Source organism: Alexandromys fortis, unplaced genomic scaffold, assembly GCF_014885135.2.
Source record: "Alexandromys fortis isolate MF-2015 unplaced genomic scaffold, M_Fortis_MF-2015_v1.1 scaffold_152, whole genome shotgun sequence".
Taxonomy (NCBI): Eukaryota; Metazoa; Chordata; class Mammalia; order Rodentia; family Cricetidae; genus Alexandromys; species Alexandromys fortis.
This window is the reverse complement of record NW_026068045.1, coordinates 124,442-145,492: the sequence shown is the minus strand read 5'-3', so window position 1 is coordinate 145,492 and position 21,051 is coordinate 124,442. Positions and strand designations below refer to the sequence as shown.

The following is a 21,051-nucleotide window of genomic DNA, read 5'->3' as shown; positions in this document are numbered from 1 at the left end:
GGGCCATCTTTCTAGCCCTAGACACATACATAGATGATTTCATGATGATTTTTGATGAGTAGATAAGTCCTTTGTCACTGGAAGTTGAAGTTCATACCTTAATGCCTTCTTTGCATTCATCCCCAGCAGGGCTTTAGGATGCCTCTGGAGAGCTGTAGCACATGCCTAATGAACTGCCAATCAAGCCTGCTCCCCAAGAAGCCCAGGTTTCTGAATCAGAAGATGTGGGCTCCACGCTTAGCCATTGCTTATCTTATCTCTGTGACTTTGGGTGAGTTTCTCGATTTTTCTGAGTTATTGCCTATTAGATAGTGTTGGTGTTCTTTGCTCTTTGTTCTTTATAAATGCGAACTAATATTTATAAAGTGCCCTGTTCTAAATTGTGCAGTCATAAACAAATCTATGATCTTATTTTTCTCTGCAAAGCCTGGGGAGGCTGAGGAATCCAGTAAGAAGTGGATTCATACCTGGAATTTTATCCTGCAGCTCAGAGAATGACCCCTTCTCTGGGTTAGGCTTTCAGAATCAAGGTTCCAAAATCAGAATTAGGTGTGTGTGTGCTGACTCATGTTCTACTGACTGTCCATTCCCCTAGCTGATCTCAGCTCCCTTTGCTTCTTCCAGCCCAAAGAGAGCAATAATCCCATTATGAAGACAAGTCTCATTACGACATCTCTACGATAGAGGCAGCAAACAGCCCTGTAGACTCTAGGCTGTTGCCTGGGAAAGCTTCTCCTCCCTTCCCTTGTTCATTAATGAATATGAGAGGTTTTATTCCCCCCAACAAAAGTGTTAATTAGACACTGCTCTGAACAGGAATATTACATAAATGAATTGAACTTGAATCAATCAGCAAGCCAGCTCTGTGCTGCAGGTCCCCTGAATGCGAAGAGAACTGAAGGCTGTATAATGGGAAACAGGAGGTGGGATGTCCCTGATGTAGAATGTGAAGGGCGAAGTGTCCTCTGTTTCCAGCACCATTTTCAAGCAGATACTTTTATTCTTCTACTTTCTTTACCTTCTTGCTTTCTTCTCTTTATTCTTTTCTCCTTTCCACCATAGACACACACACACGCAAATATCCTCGAGGGTCTGAAAGTTCAGATTCAATTCTTGTAACTGAAGTTGGTCTGGATTTACCAGTGGTACTTTCTTGGCACCTTATTGGTCCCAGGGTTGATACGTCAGTCAGAAGACACCAAATGCAATCAGTCCCACCCTACCATCACCTTTCCTTGTGAGCCACTAGTTTTCTCATCGGAAAATGGTGCATATATTGCAGGTGTGTAACAGGGAGGGGTACCTATACAGTGAGTCTGAATGGTTGGGTGACTTCTGGAATTTTTGTGAACTTGTAATGCTGATTATCTCTTGTGCATTGAATGCAAAAAACAAAAACAACAACAAAAAAACAAAACCATGGTGGGAAAGACTGTGGTTTTGTCTTTTGAGAATACCCAGTGAATTATGAAGGAAATGGGCCAGCGTGGTGGCTCAGCAGGTAAAGGCACTACTTATTACCAAGCCTGACAACCTGAATTTCCTCCCTAGAACTCACCCACATGGTGGAAGGAAAGAATCAATTCCTGGAAAGCTTGTGTTCATATGTGCATGGGGGCAGGTATTTGTATGCATATTCAATGCACAAATAAATAAATAGATGTGAAAATTTTAAGAAATCTAAATTGAAAAGTCCTTATAAACATACAAGTGATCTAGGTGTGTTGGCACAGACCTGTAAGTAATCTGTTGACTGAAGCAGGAAGATTGCAGAAGTTCAAGGCCAGCATGGGCTACAAAGCAAGATTTCCCCAACACACATTATGAACATCTCATACATACCATACACACACCTCACATACACCACATATCTACCACACATGAACTCCACATATGTCACATACAATATATACTATTTACACACATGAGCAAATACATGAGCAAATGGTAGGACAAAAATTAAGCATTAGGAATTTGGTGTGTAATTGGGGGAAAAGATCTGTTGGAAACTGTTGAGAAGTTGCAACAAGGATTCTGTTGCCCTGATAAGGGGGCCCAGTTAGGGGCAAGAAATGCAGAGGAAGTGTGATGAGTTGGGTCACCAGGACTGTGCAAAGGAAAGGACCTATGTGCCTCTATCTGGCACAGAGTAGAGTTTGAATAAATGCATAAAGCAGCATATCTTTCATTCTTTTGTAAAGATTTAATTAATTAATGTAAAAATTTATTTACTTATTCACACATACACAAATTATGTGTGAGTACGTGCATGTGTGACTGCAGGTGCTGGAGGATGCCAGAAGAGGGTGTTGGAGCCCATAGAGCTGAGGCCAACCCTCTGACATGGGCACTAGGAAGTAAGCTGCAGTCCCCTGCAAGAGTAGCAGGTACTCTTACCTACTGAGTGTATGCAGCACTCGGTCTCTCTAGCCCCCACCTCCTTCTCTTGAGTTCTGTCACTGTAGTCTTTTCTCTTATCAGCCCTTCACGGCACCCTTGAGTTCTTGCTCAGAGATAGATGAAATTTTCTTCACTTTTAGTAAAGGAGATTGAAGCCAGTGCTTTGTGCGTACCAGCCAAGTGTTGTACTAGTCAACGGTGCCATTCTTTTATTTTTTTTAATTTTAGCTGCCTCACTTTCCTAGACTCACCTTTCACACTTTTCAATCTTCTGTGCCAGGCACTTGGCATTCTTCCTATTCCAGAAGTTTATAGCTGGATGTTAAGCAGCGCCTCTAATTGAAAAGCTCTTCTTTAGTATTTTGCCTAGTTCTTTTGCTTTCCAGTGTGGTCTGACAGGAGGAGAATGTGCAGCAGTAGTGTTGATTTTTCATTGCTATAACAAAATGCCTGTGATGATAGCTTTTGTTGGCTCTCTTGCTTTGGGCTTGTGCTGAGGCAGTCTGTCCTAGCAGGGACTCCCGTCGGAGAGAGCTGCTCATGCCATGGGTGATAGGGAACAAATACAGTAGACAAGGAGAAGCTACAATCCCATGTCCCCACTCACTTCACCCGACTTTCTTCCAATGGGTCCCATCTGAAGGAGACACCACTTCCTCAATAGTCTTACAAACAAGGCAGCTCACTTTCAACACACGGGCCACTGGGGACAATTCAGATTTGAGCTACGGGAGGAACTGGAGGTGGGCTCTGCTTTACATTCTCTGCAGCACTGAGAGCTCAGGGAATTCATTGAGCGTCTCTGAGATTCAGCTGCCCAGGGCTGAGATTTCATGACTCAAAATTAAACTGGATGTGAAAGTGATTTGTAAGTGTTCAGCTGTTCATCGAGGTAAGCAATTGTTATTTCTTGCTATTTCCATTGGTCTGGTCTTTGGTGATGACCTGCACCATAGGCAGGTAAAGCAGACATATGCTTACGGGTTTGGGCCTATCCAGATAAAGTGGAAATCCACCACATAGAAAGGAATTTTTTTTTTATTTCATTAAAAAAAGTCAAAGCTGGCTAGAGAGATGGCTCACTAGTTAAGAGCACTGGCTGCTCTTTCACAGTACCCAGGTCCAATTTTCAACACCCATGTGGTGGCTCATAGCTGCATTTAACTTCACTTCCGGGGCCTCCATAGGTATCAGGCATGCATGCTATTGCACTAACATAAATGCAGATGAAGCAGTCACACACATTTTAAAAAGTGAGGGGAATTAGGAATGCTGGGGAAAGTAAACCAACACTTGAATTATATGTATATTCATGTGGGGGGTGTATGTGCATTTGTGTAGTGTGCATGTGTGTGGTGTTTGTGTGTATTGTGTGTGGTGTGTGTGTGTGGTGTGGTGTATGTGTGTCTGTAGAGTAGATGTGTGTGTGTGTGTGTATATGTGTGGTGTGCACGTGTGCACTTTTATTTATTTATTTCTGCCTTTTAAAAAATGTTTGTGCTTTTACCTTTCTTTCCTTTACTTCCTGGGTTGTGTCTTGTCCTAGACCCCTAGAACTGAAGCAGTAACTTTTAGCAGTGCCTGCCTTTGTCTCCTGTCTAGCAGCCTCATTGGCCCCATTAAGGGCCAATTAGTTACCCTGTTTTTCTTTCTGAAGGAACCTGGTGAGAACAGCCCCCTCGGACTTAACCTGAGGCAGTGTGCTTCAGGGAGGGGGAGTTCCATGAATGCAAAGATTCAGAGCAGAGCTTCAGACAGTCCTGTCACACTTACACACACACACACACCTCCACGGCAGAGCTTCAGACAGTCCTGTCACACACACACACACACACACACACACACACACACACACACACACATCCATGACAGAGCTTCAAACAGTCCTGTCACACACAGCTCCACGGCAGAGCTTCAGACAGTCCCATCCTTACACACACAGATCCATGGCAGAGCGTCACACAGTCCTGACACACACACACACACACACACACACACACACACACACACACACAGCTCCACGGCAGAGCTTCACATAGTCCTGCCATGGCATTTTCCCTCCACCAATGGAGGGAAGGGATTGAGAATGGAATAAAAACCTGCCCTAGAATGGAAACTGAAGGTGAGGGCTTGGATTGGTAGGGACAAAGGAGAGAATTCAAGGGGAAGAGAATGAAGTTTTGCATTATGATGTTCCCCGTTCTCTGTAACAGGTCCTGTGGAATATTCTATTTGCTGTTGAACTTTCTGTTGAACTGTTACTTTCATTCACATAGAGGTCTGTTAAATAGGAATTAATGACCCTATTTTCTGGATAAGCTGTAATGTCTAGAGAAATGAGGGTATATCTGAAATCCACCCTGGGCCTCTGGCTCTTTTTACCATGATCTCTTTGACATCGTGATGAGGGAGGTAGACCAGGTCACTGCTAGATGGAGACCACTAATTGGATGTTTGGGTGTCTGTTTTATTCCTTTGTTTGTTTTATTTTTGAGACAGGGTTTCATTCTGTAGTCCAGTTTATCCTAGAACTCACTATGAATCCTAGATTGGCCTTGAACTTTAGGTTATCTTCCTGCCTCAGCCTCTAAAATGCTGGGGTTACAGGCTTGTACTACTGGATAGATCTTATTCATATCCCAGCAATAGGAGGGACCTGCTCTTGCCCCTTAGAGAGTCGTTTAGAAAGCTGAAGCCTCCAGAGCCAAGGGGGAGACTTATGCATTGACCAAGCTTTCCAGTTAGCCCTCAACTCCTGATAGACACAAACTGCGGAGATTCTGAGAGAGATACTTCCCTAACGCAACAGACAGATCAAGAGATCCCGAGGATCCTAATAGCTTGTTTGTTTTATTCGATGTAGAAGGAACCGCGAGTTGTGACTTTACAAATCAAAGAATTACACACACTTCGAATGCAGGTGGAGCATAGTGGAAGATAGAATCCGAGTGATGAATTTCACACTGCTCATTCATTCATTAATTCTTCTAGACATGTTTTCTAGTGCAGCTTGTTTAGATGGGTACTGCAGATCAGAGAGTAGATAGTTTAAGGGGTTTACCGAGTTACTCTGGGATAAAGAATACAAAGTTCCTTTATAGTTTGGCACAAGAGGCATGCTTGACACTCGGCTAACAGCAAGCATTATGCTGGATATCCTGTATCTGTGGGTGGTGAAGGGGTGGGCTCCTACAGCCCTCCAGATAGACAGGGTCTATGAGAAGGAAAATCACAGACTCCACGGAGGAGAATCCATGGGTTCTTAGATCGTGTGGGTTGTCTAGGATAAGCCATAATCCCTAAGGTGGGGGGCTGGATGGACACTTGAGAGTCCTAGTGAGAAAGACTGGCACAACCTTGGTCAACCTATGGAGGTAGGTGCTCTTCTGTTTAAAGCGAGACGATGAGCTGGCAGATAAGTAGGTATCCCAATAGCTGAGAGCATTCCTGTTCCCTGGCTTCAAAGGTGAAAGGGGAAATGATTTGCGATGGAGAACAGGCTGTCTAAAAAAGACTGCAGGAGAGGCTGAAAAGCACCCAAATGAGAGTAAGGGTAAGCAGTCTGTGTGCCTCATGGGGTGAGGGTATCCAACTCGTGGGCCTTGTGGCTTCTTTCTGACTGAATTGCTTGGTAGATCTGCCTTAAACTGCAGTGGTACCTCTGCTAAGGTCTGATTCAGCTATACCCTTGGGGACCCTCTGCATCTCTTGGCCATGGGGACTGTCTACCCCATGTAGTGACACTCAGAGAGCAGCTGCTAGTATTGGTCTGGTCTCAAGCTCATTGCTGTCTCCTTGCGTGCTGGGATTACAGGCATGAGGCATCGTGCTCAGCTAGGATCCTCCATTTGGGAAAGGGGTCAACCACCTTGCCTTCTCCAGCCGTTGAAAGCATGATATGGACTTATGTTCATGAAATAGCAGGATGCCTGGTATACATTTATACAGTAAGTGACCATGGCTTTTGTTGTTGTTGGCCATCATGTCTCATCTCTTTTTAAACCCTGGCTGTAGCCCTCTCCCAGGGAAGGAAGCATTGCCCTCTGGTGGACCAGTGCTCCCCCTCATATAACTTCTCAGGTGGCTGGCTCTAATGTTCTAGGCACCTGGTCTCTGTACCCAGATCTCTCCCCAGGGCCCAGAGTAGAGTCCAAGTGCCGTACAGTTGACTCCTGCCACTTGAACTCTTTTCCTCAGCAGGAATCAATTCTACTCTGTCAGCTAGACTCAGAGTAGGACTGCCATGTCAGCTGCTGGTGGTGGCTCTGCCTGAATTAGGGTGTGGCAGCTTTCTCAGGAAGCTCTTCTCAGACTTGCCGTCTGGGTCTAGGCATAAAAAATCCTAGGTCGTGTGGAAGGAGCATTAGGTAGATGGGTCCTTAGTCATGAGTACCAAGCAGGAAGGACTTTTGTTCACCAATTCAGAATCTAGAACCCTGACACACAGTAGGTCCTTAATGAATACTCTCTAGCTTAGGATGAATCCCACTGACCGTAAAGAGCTGCTTTTTAGTAGCAGAGCTGTCAATAAAAAGAAAGTGCTGTTTCATGAGGAACCTGCAGCCGGGTTGAGGAGGGGCCTGCAGGCCACGTATTGGACATGCTGGTTGGAGACTTCTGATTGTGAAGGGAGAGAGGACAAGGTGACCTCCACCATCCCTGCTAATGCTGAAGTGTCTTCTCCCCTCCAAGCACAGGCTGCCTGGTCTTCCGTTATAAATGCTTGGGCTTTGCTGACAGTGCCTGGGAACTGTCTGCGAGAGTGTAAAATGGAAACACTTGGAAATCCCTTTCCCTCTACTGGTGCTGCAGTACTGTTCTCCTCCAGTTTGCTGTATCAGATGCCAGCAGATAATTCCTGGATTTGCTCTTTTTACTGCTCCTCTGTCCCTCCACTCGGCCAGTGGATGAAACAGTGGCATTGACTTGTGCCTTGGGTCAGAAGGCACGAAGAGTAGCTAGGTGAGGTGAGGTGATGTCGGAGCCCAGCAAGATAGTGGGCAATTTCCTACTCTGCTGCTGTATTGAGTGTTCGAGCTGGGCTGCCCCCTTGGATCTCCCATGATCCCTAAGGCTACTGCCTGGAGGAGACCCTATGGCTTTGCACATTTGTTCCCCTCTTGTCTTCACTCCAGTGTAAATATGTCTAAGATGTAAGAACTGTCTGGTCCTATGAGGTATGCATTGCCTCTTTCAGGGCATTCTTTCCAAAGGGCCTGGAGGTTGCTACATGTGTTAGTGTACTGAGCTCTGAGGGAGGTCCCAGGGGCAGGGAATGAGTCTGGCTTACTCTTGAGAGAGAACTGTGTTTGCCACTTGTGGGTAGTGTTGTTATGTTTTTTCTTTGGTTTGTTTTGATGTGTTTGGTTTCTGTTTTTTTTGGCAACCATGCCATCTCCTCACTACTCTTCATGTACTTAAAAGTAGAGCTCCAAGAAAGGCGACGGTTGATGCACAGGGGCTTCTCCTGCTGGGAGTATGGGGCTGGGTCTCCCGGTGTCTTTTCCCTCTGGACAGTTCCTCTGCTCTTGCCTGGGTCTGGGGGAGTGATGTCATACTCAGGTTCACTTATTCATTCACTCGCTCTTTTGCTCCTTTAACCAACTATACTGGAGCCCTTCTGTAATTCAGTTCCTGGGTTCAGCCTTTAGGATTAGAGTGGAGTAAGAACTGGGCTGTTGCTCTGCATTTGACAGCAGGGACAGGCAAAATGCCTGACAGTGCAGTGAAGAAGCAGGACAAACAAACCCTTTTCAAGGGGAAGAAGTGAGGAGAATGGGAAAGAGGACCAGCACTTTTTGAGGTTTCCGAGTCATGGCTCCAGCTTGTACTCATTTGAAGACATAGATGAGCCAAGGTATATTGGATATCCTGCACTGCTAGCGTACTGTGTTACGGGAAGCACGGGAGAGAGTGAAGACAACCTCTCACAACCCTAAGAACAGAGGGCAGTCCAGACAACCAGGAGCTCATGACAGGGACCTGTGACTCTTCCCCTGGGGAAAGTGACTCAGATTGGGGTAGCTATGGAACAAGGTTGCCAGGTGACCTGTAGGTAAGAGGGTTAAGGCATGGGATAGGGGTGACCTTTGTGTTCTTCTCTCGCCTCCCGTTTCCTCGGGAGGATATTCAGAATCTTTCACCTGGCCCAAAGCTTTTCCTTCATTTCATTCTGTTACCTGTGGCCTTAGCTTCCTCGTGTGAAGTAGGAGAGGTGGGAGATGATGGGATTGGAGCACCTGCTAATCTCCATATCTTCATATCACTATAGTGTTCACTGAATCCCTACTAGGAGCCAGGTTCTCTGCGTACTGTGTACACTAAAGTCTTCATCACAGGAAGGTGAGCTTTCCTGCTCTGTAGGAAAGGAAGTGGATAGCAGCCAGGTGGCACACATGCTGGCAGCCTACTTTGGCCTTTGCCCCTTTTTGTTACTCTTGTCTTCTGCCTGTAAAGGACTGCATGTTTTAAGGGTAGGAGAGGATGCACTAAGGACCGTGAGAGCCACACTGGAGTATCTGGGGAGAGAGACTGCTTGGAAAGTTCCTTGCAATGTGGACTGTGATACTGTTGTGCGATCTCTCTTATACCCTCCTCATGGAGAAGAAGAATAAGAACACTGATGCCAGCCCTCTCCCCCTTTCCTCCCCAGTTCACCCCAGCCCCTTTCTTGGCCCTTTCTGCAAGCTTTCCTATCCTAGCTTGTGGTCTTCAGCCTGTTGGAATCAGATATGGCCTTTGTTTTTCTGCCTGGCTGCTCCCTTTCAAGGATAAAGGGCTCTGTGTCTGGGAATGCTCTGTCTTAGGGAAGCCTAGGGAAGCTTAGAGACCTTTTCTCTGCATCACCTTCCCTGAGACTGGTGAGCCCCATGGAGGTAAAGAAAGCCTTGGCTTTCCTGGGTCACTGCTCAGGGGAGAAAGGGGACAGAAAATGTGGTCCATTGAGAGGCCTGGAGAGTATGATGGGTTGAGTATCCATAGGGAACTGAAGAATAGCAGCATAGGTCAAGCCTCATGCTCCCACTCAGACTCCCATGCATGTCCAAGAGGACTCATGCCAGGTTGGGTGGTGGCTGTTCCAGGGGAAGACATAACTATTCTCCAGATCAATGTGATCTGAGAACCACGGCATTGATGATAAAAGGGTTAGTGAAATTTCATGCATATTTATCATCATAATTATTGCTAATAGCTTCATCTGCATAGCACATACAAGGCTAAGCCCTTCATATATTTTGGTTCATCCAGTCTTTACAGCTGTACTTTATAGATGAAAAAGTACTGAGGCTCAGTGGAGTTAACTTTCTTTGTACATAATGGTAGCGGTGAAGCTTCGAGCAATCCATCAGCAAGCTCATGGTCTCCATGGCAGGAAGACCCTGTATTTAATCCTTTTTTTCCATCCCAATAGCTTTGGGAAACATAAATTCTTTTTCCTTTTCACCTCTACATTTCCATCAGTACAATGGCATTGAGGTTATGAATTTTCATGGTGGATATTAGGAATCACTGAGACAACGACATAAAACATTCACTCCTAAGATTTGAACTGGAAAGTAGAGGCATTGCTGCGTCTAGATATAAGAAAGTGAATAGTATGGACACTGCCCCTTCCTTTGTGCAAACAAGCCTTGGCTGTCATTGGACTAGCTCTCTAGATCAGACTGGCCTCAAACTCACAGATATCCACCTGCCTCTGCCTCCAGAGTGCTAGGATTAAAGGTGTGTGCCATCACCACCAGTAGCCGGCTTTTTCTGGACCACCAAACAGCTCCCAGATCAAGACATGGGGACTTATCATGAATACTCGGCTTTATATTATGCTTGTCCCACTAGCTCTTATAACTTAATTTACCATTAATTCATATGCGTTTTGCCTCAGTGCTTTTTGACTTTTTCCCTTCTTGTATGTCCTACTTTCCTGCTTCTCCCATGTCTGTTTGTCTGGTGGCTGTCTGACTGACTGGCTCTGGGTGTCTCCCTTTTCTTTGCTCCAACACTCTCCCCTCCCTGCTTGAGTCTAGATTCCTCCTCTTACTCTCTCTGCCTGCCAGCCCCACCTATCCCTCTACTGCCTAGCTATTGGCTGTTCAGCTTTTTATTAGACCAGCTAGGTGCTTTAGGCCGGTGAAGCAACACATCTTTACATCATTAAACAAATGCAGCATAAACAAATATAGCATACCTCTACACGGTTAAAGTAACATTCTGCAACATAAACAAATGGAATACATCTTTTCATAGTTAAAGTAACATTCCTAGCATAAACCTAGGTGTGGAGCTGGGTACAATGGCACACTCCTTTAATGCCAACGCTTGAGGAGCTGAAGCAGAGTAGAAGCAGCAAGATCAGGAGTTCGGGACTGTCCTTAGCTATATAGCCAGTTTAAAATCATTTTGGATTACATGAGACTCTGTCTCAAATAAGCAAAAAGCCAAACCAAACAAAAGCAAATACCAGCTGTGGGTCTAGCACGAGTAACAAAGCTACTTCTTTCGCTCTGAAGTCCTTAGAGCCTGGGACTTCTGATTTTTACTGTCAGAGTAGGCTTAGAAAGGATCCTCAGGACTAGGACTTCTAACAATAGCAAAAGCTATCTGTGGGCTGGGGAAGGGAAGAGATGGGCAGAGAAGGATCTGTTAGAATTTCTGTTTGAGCAAAGTTACTCTGGCTGTTATGTTAAGAGTAAGCCTAAGAAGAGAGGAGTGGAAATTCTCTGTGGCTTCTCTAGTTGTCCTGGTGTGAAATGGTGGCTAGCACCAGGGGTACCTATCTCTAGAGTTGCTTTGAACTTAGAATTACTAATATTGACTGATAGTTTGGGTACAAGGTAAGAAAGAGCTAGGAATCAGGTGATTTTTTTTTCTTAAATGCTGGAGGAGTGAAATTGTTATGTACTGAGACAGTACAAGGGCAGGGTAAAGACCAGGGGCTCAATTTTGATTTGGAGGATGGTGCTGGGGATGAAATCCAGGGCCCCTTATGTGCTGGGCATATCCTCTACCAGTGAACTACATCTCCAGCCCAGGAGCTTAGTTAAGTGTGAGACGCTAATTAGAAAATCAACTAGAGGTGTTAAATAGGCCATTTGATAGATGCATCTGGGTCTTGAGAGGGTATTCTGAGCAGAGATACAACATCAGAAGAAATGATGTTTAAAGTCATGTAACTAAGGCTGGGGAGATGGTGTAGTCAGTAAAATGCTTGCCACACAAATATGGCTGAGTTCAGATCCTTAGTACTCATGTACCCATGCCAGGTGTAGTAGTACAAACCTGTTATCCTAGCACTGGGAAGGAAAAGATAAGAGGATCCTTGAATTTTGCTGGTCAGCTAGTCTTGTGAATATATAAGTTGCAGTTTCAGTGAAAGGCCATCTCTCAAAAAATAAGGCAGAAAATAGAAAAGGATACCCAATGTTGACTTCTGGCCTCCACCCACAACTGCCCTCATATTACACAGATATGTACAAATGTATTCAGAGGCTATATGATTAGATGAGTTCACCACAGTAGCGAAAGGAGAGGACAGGCCCAAGAAAAACCCTGAAAACACACATAGATAAGTGTAGTCCACACTCCTTATCAAGGAAACTCTTTGTAATAGAGAACATGACTAATCAAAATGAAAGTTTGTGGGTCCCAGTTCCATTGGATGCACCTATAATACAACCCCTGTATGGAAGGCTCAGGGATGGTTGTGGAAGATCTGGAGGAACAGAGAGTTTTGCTACGAAATTGTGTTTCCTGGGACTGTAAGAAGCTACACCCATGAAGTCTCAATTTAAACCATAACACTCACCAACAGGATAGCTGAATAAGAACAATTGGCATGCCAATATGAACAGAAGAAAGTCCTGGAGGCCTCAACCAAGAACTACAGGCAACTGAAGAATACTGAGATGGGGAGAAATAGTCTTCTCCAGGGAAGAGCACACCCATTGTTTATCCAATATCAAATCGTCAGCCCTAAAAACGTATAAGTAATATTATACAGACTGAACAGGTTGTATTTAGGAATATGTATGTGTTTCACACATGCTCATACATAACAGCAATCAGTGGGAAGAATGGCATATGAATTTGAAAGTGAGCAACAAGGAATACATGGGAGGACTTGAAGGGAGGAAAAGGAAGGCAGAAATGATGCAATTATATTATAATTTTAAAAAATGAGAAGAAAATATCAGAAGGTAGGGAGTCACAGAAAAATCATGTGTGGGTATTGTTGAAATATGAGCGGCGGGGCTGCGTCCCCAACACCCCGGCCGCTTGGCTAGCTCATGCCCGAAATAACAACACACAAACTGTATTCATTTAAGAACTGCTTGGCCCATGAACTCTAGCCCTTACAGGCTAATTCTCGCACCTGGACTAGCCCATTTCTAATCATCTGTGTAAGCACCCCAAGGTGCGCTTACCGGGAAGATTCTAGCCTCTGTCCATCCTGGTAGAGTTGAGCATGGTGTCTCTGCTCCAGCAGAGCTGTCGGGTCTGTCCGGGAGCTGAGCAGAGTCTGCCCTCACTTCCTCTTCCGCCCAGAATTCTATTCTGTTTACTCCTCCCATCTATGTTCTAAGCTGAGGCCAAGCAGTTGGTTTATTATAACTTAACCAATGAAATCAACAGATTGATATATGACACTCCCACATCAGGGTATTACTGCAGGACCAGTGAGGAAAACCTCTGCTTTCAACTAGAAAGTTCTACTGTGGCCTAAGGACTAGGGGTAGGCTCAACAGTAGAGTACATACATGCCTGACACTAGTTCTGCACATGGAAAAAGAGGTAAATAGATACTCAGCCCCAATAAGAGGAGGACCAAGATGGGGCTAGTGTTGCATTGAGGAACTCTATCCTCAGGACCTTAGGGAGAAACGTACTTGGATGACTTTATGAGGGATGGTAAGATTGTATGCCCAGTTCTGCCAGAGTGCTTTCGCCATGAGGAGAACAGAGGTTAGGGATTTGGCAGTGGCTGTCTGGGGTCAAGAGAGAAGAAGATGTAGCATATTTACAAGAAGAAGCCTGTGAGAGCACCAGCAGCATTAGAAGTGAAGGATATTTGGTTAGAAGTAAAGGAGACTCAGGGGGAATGTCATAGCTCTCCTCTCATGCTTAACAGACTATCATGTGGAAGAGAATTAGATTCATTTTATGTGACCCCAGGGGAAAAACTAGGATTGATGTTCAGAAACTGCAAAAAGAAGGATTACAGTATGGGCTGAATTAGAAGGCTTTGCGTGCATTGTTTTCTCATTTGGTTAATCAGCCCTCAGTGCCTTCTGTGGAATCAGCACTGGCTGAGGCACCAAGGCAAAAGCCCAGCCCTTTTCAATAGTGGAAAGGAACCCAGACACGTAGTGTAATGTGGGATGGAAATACTAACCTGCCTGGGGTGGGGAGTGAGGATATGGCTCATTGGCATAACTCCTGGCTAAGGATATTCCACTCTCTGACAATGGAGGTCCATCTCAGTCAAGTCTGGTGAGTTTTCTGGATGGCTAGGCCATGTAGGCACATCCTTCATAAAAATGATGTCTGATAGACAATTGGTGGTGGTATATTATCGCTTGTAGAGCACTTTCAGTTCTCATTCTAGCCCTGTCAAAGTCAGTCTGTTGTCTGTGCCTTTTAGATGGGCCAGGATCTGTGTATCAAGGGAAGCATCTCTTACTTCTGTCTCCCAGCTTTGTTCCCTCAAATCCACTCCCATCAAGCCTGTTTTCTGTCCTCTGCCTGGGACCTCCTCCACCTGAACCCTTTCCATGGCTCATGTTTTCTTATTTCAAGAAGGTCTTTGGGACTTAGGTTCCCCACTGTACCATTCTCCATAATTCCTGGACCAGTCGACCTCGTGTTCCTCGGGTGTGCTGTGAGACATGTCTAAGTTTAAATAACACGGAGGGTTGGTCCTTAAAATGCTGTAAATAAGGAGGGTAGAAGGAAGAAGGAGAAAGCAGGAAGACTGGCTCTAGTTGCACCTCACTTGAAATTGGCATTCTCTTCATTTTACAAAGCAAGCGCCTTGCCCCAGTTGACTGGCCCAGTGGGCTGCTGTGTGGACTTGCTTGGACATTGCACTCTGCTGCCTTTCTGGGGATAGAAAAGGGAAGAGTTAAGACAGGAAAGCTTCTGTTCAGCCTGATTGTTGAACTTCAACCTGCTGGATCTATGAGGAAGACATAGACTATGTCCTACCCTCTTTGAATTCACAGTCACAGGATACCAAAAAGAGACATGGGGAAAGGACATGGGATGGCCACAAAGTGAAAGAAACTGTGCACCTTTGTATACATACAAAAATAACAAAATGTTCAATTTGGCAACTCAGGGCAGGTCCCTGAACAACCACAAGTTAACCCTACTGCAGTGAATCTCTGTTCTGGTGCTGCTAAAAGAGTTAAGCAATGTCCTTTGTTCTCCAGGTAGAAGGATAATTGCAGGGATAGGAGCTAGTATGCTGTTGACAAGAGAATGAAGTGGTTCAGTATGCTAAATAAATCATAGGCAGAACAGTCCAATGGGGTTGGTCACATATACTAAGGAGCTGCGGGTTGCATTCCGCCACCCAGCTTCCGCCATCAGCTAGCTTTACCCAAAATAACAACACGCAAATTGTATTCTTTTAAACACTGCTTGGCCCATTATATCTAGCCTCTTCTCGGCTAACTCTCGCACCTGGACTAGCCCATTTCTAATAATGTGTAAGCACCCCAAGGTACGCTTACTGGGAAGATTCTAGCCTATGTCCATCCTGGGTCAGAGCTTCATCGCGTCTGCCCTGGAGAGCAGAAGCATGGCGTCTGTCTGAGGCGTCTTACCTCACTTCCTCTTCCTCCCAGCATTCTGTTCTGTTTATTCCACCCACCTATCAGGGCCAAGCAGTTTCTTTATTAATTAACCAATGACCTTCCTCCATCAGTCACACTTTTCAGAGAAAGACATATTAAGGGGACATAGCACACTCCATCAGTCACACTTTTCAGAGAAAGACATATTAAGGGGACATAGCACAATTGAGCTCAGAAATTCCAAGAGGAACAATTAGCTGAGCTTGTTGGGGAAGATTTTCTAAAGAGAAAGTATTTGGGTTGTATTTAGGAAGAAAAACAACTTGGACTACCAAGTAAGAAGTCTAATAAAGATATTTATAAAATGTGGGAAAAGGAGAGGAAACAAAGACCTAGATATCATGGATATGAACCAAGGCAAATTAGCACTATGTCCTCTAAGAGCACACCAAGGTTTTGCAGAGTAATGAGGTGCACATGATCCCTAAGAACTCTGTGGTGGCCTTGGCCCAGGCTGAGTGTTAGAAAACCTCCCAGGCACCAAGCCAGAACTGCATCTCGAAGGATAGCTAGAAATGAGCAAGGGGTCAGGGCAGGGAGCTGCCCAAGGGTGGATGCTGGCGTAGGTACTGCTGGTGTGGGCAAGAGCCTGACAAATTCCCCTCGAAGGGGAAGAAGTGGAAGAGGATGCTGAAGAGGTAAGCCCTAACTTGATTTGTACTTCACCTGAAGCCACTGGAGAACCACTGAAAGATGTTATACTGGATGATGATATCACTGGACATGTGCTTTAGAAAGGTCATTCGGGCAGCTGTGTGGAGAATAGATTTAAGAAGACCATGCTGGAGGTAGGAAACTATTAGGAAGGTATTGGAACAGTCCTGGGGAGCAGTAGAAAAAATGTTAACCACTTGGGTGAGGGCAAAGATGAAGGGTTAAAATTGTGATATACTTAGGAGGGGTGTCTGTGATATGTGTCATGGGGTAGTCTTGGATAAGTCTTAGGTTTAAACGAGGGTGAAAAGGTAGCAGGGTTTCTGGATAGAAAGATTTAAGGAAATGAACCCAAGATTCTTCCCACATCACAGAAGTCATGGCCCTTGACAAATGAGAGAGGGTCATCAAAGACAGTGCCACAATTCTTATTGGCTAGATCTAAGTTATGTAAGAACTTCCTGAGAGTCTCTGGCTGAGGATCAAGTACTCAGCAGTTCTACAGGTTTAAGGCCAAAGTCAGCATCAGGAGAGGAAGTGGAAGGTGAGAGGGTTGTGCCCACGGTGGTAGGACATCTGCATCATTTGCTTCATGCAGGTTTATTTTACAGGGACAGAACAGCAGGATGTGGTTGGCATGGAGATGACACTTGAGCAGGATCCTATGGGAACTCACACTTCATTTCTGATTTTGCTGTTAACTGATTCTATGACTTGAGACCGGGAGAGTCATGTCTCCTCTTTTGACATGATTTTATATTTGTACAGTAAAGGGTCAGATTAGATCAGTAGGTTTCATCAAATGTGAAGTCTCACAATTCTGGAGAATATAGTCAGACATTAAGTCTCATGATACTCAGGCTGGCCTTGAACTCAATGCGTAGCAGAAGGTGACTTTGAATTCATGATCCTCTTGCTTCTCCTCTCCAAATACCTTTTCACAGATAAACAGCACCGTACATGGTTCCAACACAGACCTGATTGCTGAGAAGGGACAGTCTGTTCCCTGTAGCTCCAAATGAAGGCTTGCTCCTCATGTCTTAGTTTTGTCTAAACCAAATCAACTATTCAGACTACTGGGTAGAAATCCCAAAGGCATCACAGGCAGTCTCTCAGAGGAGGCTGTTCCTGAGTCTCCAGTCCTGCCTTTGCACCTGTGGTAGCCCCAGAAGAGCTTCCCCTCCTTCCTTTAGTCTGAGTTAAAGCACGGGGCAACATGACGATCTTGATTCCTCGCTCCCACTTGCAGCTCTCACCATCTATAAAAATAGACAGTAAGCTATTGTTTTGAATGGTTCAAGGTCACATAGCAAATATCTATAGATTATGAAGGGGACATTAATGAAATAGAAACAGTAGCCATTTCATTACTATGCACAAAATCCTTTTAAAACCTCATAACTCAGCACTGCCGATAACCAATACACAGACATAGCAACCCGAGCACTGGAGGAGCTGTGCCTCCTCTGACTCCGCTTGTCTCCTGTCTCGGGAGGAACGCAGTAAAGAGATGTGTCTCTTTCTTCTTCCATTCTCTCTTTTGTCTTCATTCTCTCTCCCTTCTTGCTTACTCTTTTCTGAGAAAGGTATAAGAGCAATTTAATAAAACCTCTTCCCTTCTCTAGGCCGCCCACACGTCATTGCCCTCTGCCTCGCCACCACACCAGGATTCATCTGCGGTCTGCTCAGACAAACTGTAAACGACTGACCTACGCCTCTCAGATTCCACACTCTTTCAATCCATAAACCCTGCTGATTAACATATTTCATATTCCTCCCATTTCTTTGTACCCAGTCTTAGTTTTACACTCTTCTGGTTTCCCTTCAGATGGAGTGTGGCTACTCTGTGCTGTACTTACCTTTCCCCCAAGTTATACCAGGTTATCAGGTCATCTCTGTTACCCCTAGAGATGAAAGTCCAAACTCATGCATGTGAGAGTCCATAGGATCCAATCAATGCTATCTCCTCTGCCCCGTCCCTTGTCCCATCTCTTGAGTTCATGAGAGTCACTCGCAGGTGCCGCAGTCTGCCACACATCCTTCCTTTTGCTTACTTAGGTTTTGCTTGAAGGACACTTTCCCCGGAAATCAACTCTGTGCTTTGTGAGCGCCTCCCACATTTCAGATTGTTGACTGGCTGACGTCTTCTCTCTGCCAGCCTTTCATACTTTGTCCTTTTACCTAGAATGCCATACTGTATTTATATGTGACTGCCTGTATTTACCTTCCGTAAATCCCTCAGAGCGGGAGATGTGGCACTCCACTTCTTGTCTCTATCCCATAACAGTACTAGACACACACACACACACACACACACACACACACACTGTCTCACAATGATGATACATTTTTACTTTGTTTTGTTTTTGAAGATGGGTTTCTCTGTGTAGCTCCGACTGTCCTGGAACTCACTCTGCAGAGCACGCTGCCTCCTAAGGATTAAAGACAATTGTCACCACTGCCTGGCACACTTTTACTTTTTTTTTTTTTTTTTTTTCGAGACAGGGTTTCTCTGTGGTTTTGGAGCCTGTCCTGGAACTCGCTCTGTAGACCAGGCTGGCCTCGAACTCACAGAGATCCGCCTGCCTCTGCCTCCCGAGTGCTGGGATTAAAGGCGTGCACCACCACCGCCTGGCCCACATTTTACTTTTTAAATAGATTTATTGTATTTGTAATATTGTGTGTCCCAGCCATTCATGCCTCACTGTTCTCCAGACAATATGCTGCAGTCCCACCTGCCTCTGTCAGAAGGCACATACTATATTACATCTGCAGTTCAGGTTTTCACCCTGTCCTTCACAGACTTCTCATGTTCACTCTTTCCTTCTTTTTATATCATCATCATCATCATCATCATCATCATCATCATCATCAGAGACTGGGCCTTTTGTAACCCAAACTGGGCTCAACTTTCTTATTTTAAAATGTATTTTATTTTATGTGTATATGGGTGTGCCTGAGTCTAAGTCTGTGTAGTGCATGTGTACACAAGCTCATAGCTGTTAGAGGAGGGTATTGGATCCTCTGAAGCTGGAGTTACAGAAAGTTGTGAGCCACAATGTGTTGGGAACTAGGGTCCTCTACATAGAGCAGTGTGTGTCCTTAACCTCTGAGCCGGTCCGTCTAGTCCTGGCTTCCTACTCTGTGTAGCTAAGGCTGACCTTCACCTGCTGCCTCTACTTTCTGAGGAGTAGGATTACAGGTGTGTGCCACTGTGTCCAGCTCTTTGTTCTTTCCTCTTCTATCACCATTGAAATTGCTAATTTCTTCCCAGGTGTGGTGATCCATGTCTGTTATTGTAGACCCCAGAAAGCTGAGGCAGGAGGATCACTGTGAGTTTAAGGCCAGACTGGGCTACACAGTGAAGCTCTGTCTTAGAAACAACAACAACCAAAACAAAATAATTAATAATTTCTCTCCTACATCCTAGAGCTGATGTTTGATTAGAGCTTTATTGTTCTTAATACCTGGAGGCTATGCTTTTTCCACCCTTTTATCTCTATAGTGTTGGCTATAAGCTCCGCATGAAGAGCAGATGTTAGATCACCTATTTTGGTTTCTCAGTTTCTCTCTCTCTCTCTTCCTTTATGGAATTATGAGCCAGTAGGGATGGAGTGAGTGGTCAGCTGGGTTGACGTGAAGGTGAGGGTAGGACCAACTGGAAGACTGGTTAAATTTGACAGCTCACAGAAGTTATAAACAAGAATTCTCACCACCGAGTCTCCTGTGGATATTTATGCAAGCGTCATCATTATTATTACATTATTACTCAAGTTTTGATTATCTTAAACACACGCCAAGCTGTGGGAAACATGCTAAAACTGTATTAGTTAAAACTGTTCTCTACCTCAGAGGTCAGGGCAGTATCCCCTCCCCATGCCACTAAATGTGCTTGAGGAATGGTCATATTATTTATAGTGATTCTCAGTGCCTCTCTCTGGTTTCCAAAGCACTCTGACATCTGAGTGTTGATCATCACTTCCAAGATCTGTCCAGCCCTTATGCTTTACAGGTGAAGAAATAAGAGCAGGGGAGTGTTGCTGGCCCAGGTACCCACTTCCTGGCGGAGTGCTTGTTCAATCTGGGTCTTCTGATTCCAAAGAAATTTTTGCTGTTGTTTTTGAGGCATGTACTGGTGTGGAACCCAGAGTTGTGTGCATGCTAGGTAAGCACTCTGGTATTATGCCCTTACTCCCCAACAGACCTTTTCTCCCCACACTCTTTACTAAAATCCACTCAACTTCCTCTGTCTTCATCAATAAACAATTATTCAACAATAAACAGAATTGTGCTGGGGTTAGAGCAGTGAGATCAACAGAGACATACCTCTTGGCAAGGTTGCCTCCTTTCTGGACATGGGGATTTACAGGTACGCACACAGGAACCTCCTTTTCATGGACCATTTCACTGGCCTCTTCAGGGTCCTTTTTTTGGGCTTTTCTGATACCCAATTCTGGATTTATCTGTCGTCCCTGTTGCATCACTGATGAAAATGAAACTCAGAGATTCTGAGCCTTCACTTTACTGAACCTAGGCCAAAGGGCTTACAACTCCACCACTCTTGAAAAGCAGGAAAGTGGGGGCTGGAGAGATGGCTCAGCAGTTAAGAGCACTGGCTGCTCATCTAAAGGACCTGAGTTCAATTCCCAGCAACTGCATGGTGACTCATCTATAGTGGCATCTGATACCCTCTTCTGGAATAAATGTGTACGTAGAGATGGAGTACACAATACATAAAATCAATAAATAAATTCTAAAAGACAAAACAAAAGCAGGAAAGTGAACAAACAACCCTTGGTTACCTAACCTGGATAGACCCACCTGGAGAATGTAAGGCCAAGGAAGTATACCAAGCCAGCAAAGGTGGTGGGGGGGGGGGGGCAGCTAAGTTTTTGGAACCCAACATTTGCTGTCATTATCCACAACTGTTTGACCTCGCTGGTCCCCTGAGGTCCTTCTACTTTGTTATACGAGAAATACACCTTGAATTGCTTTTGTAACTCTGTCAGAGATGCAGGCTTGTCTAGCAGAGATGCTGGCAGAAAGCAATAGAGAGTTCGGTATTTGTTACAGCTGTTCCCCACCTCAGAGGTTTGGGCAACATACCCTCCCTAAACCTCCATCTAGGCGCCATCTGGGGAAG

The 21,051-nt window shown here is 45.0% G+C and overlaps 1 protein-coding gene across 4 annotated transcripts in view; it reads left to right on the top strand.

Annotated features, from left to right (window-relative positions):
• Kirrel1 (kirre like nephrin family adhesion molecule 1) overlaps positions 1-21,051 on the top strand; it is a 90,010-nt gene that overhangs the window by 32,963 nt on the left and 35,996 nt on the right. For 2 of the 4 annotated variants that reach the window (XM_050166474.1, XM_050166475.1), the window contains exon 2: positions 130-271. In XM_050166474.1, the coding sequence (XP_050022431.1) occupies positions 139-271 (133 nt within the window). In that variant the 5' untranslated portion in view covers positions 130-138. Of the gene's footprint in view, positions 1-126; positions 272-21,051 lie in introns of all 4 variants that reach the window. The other 2 variants (XM_050166473.1, XM_050166476.1) reach the window with 1 other exon arrangement.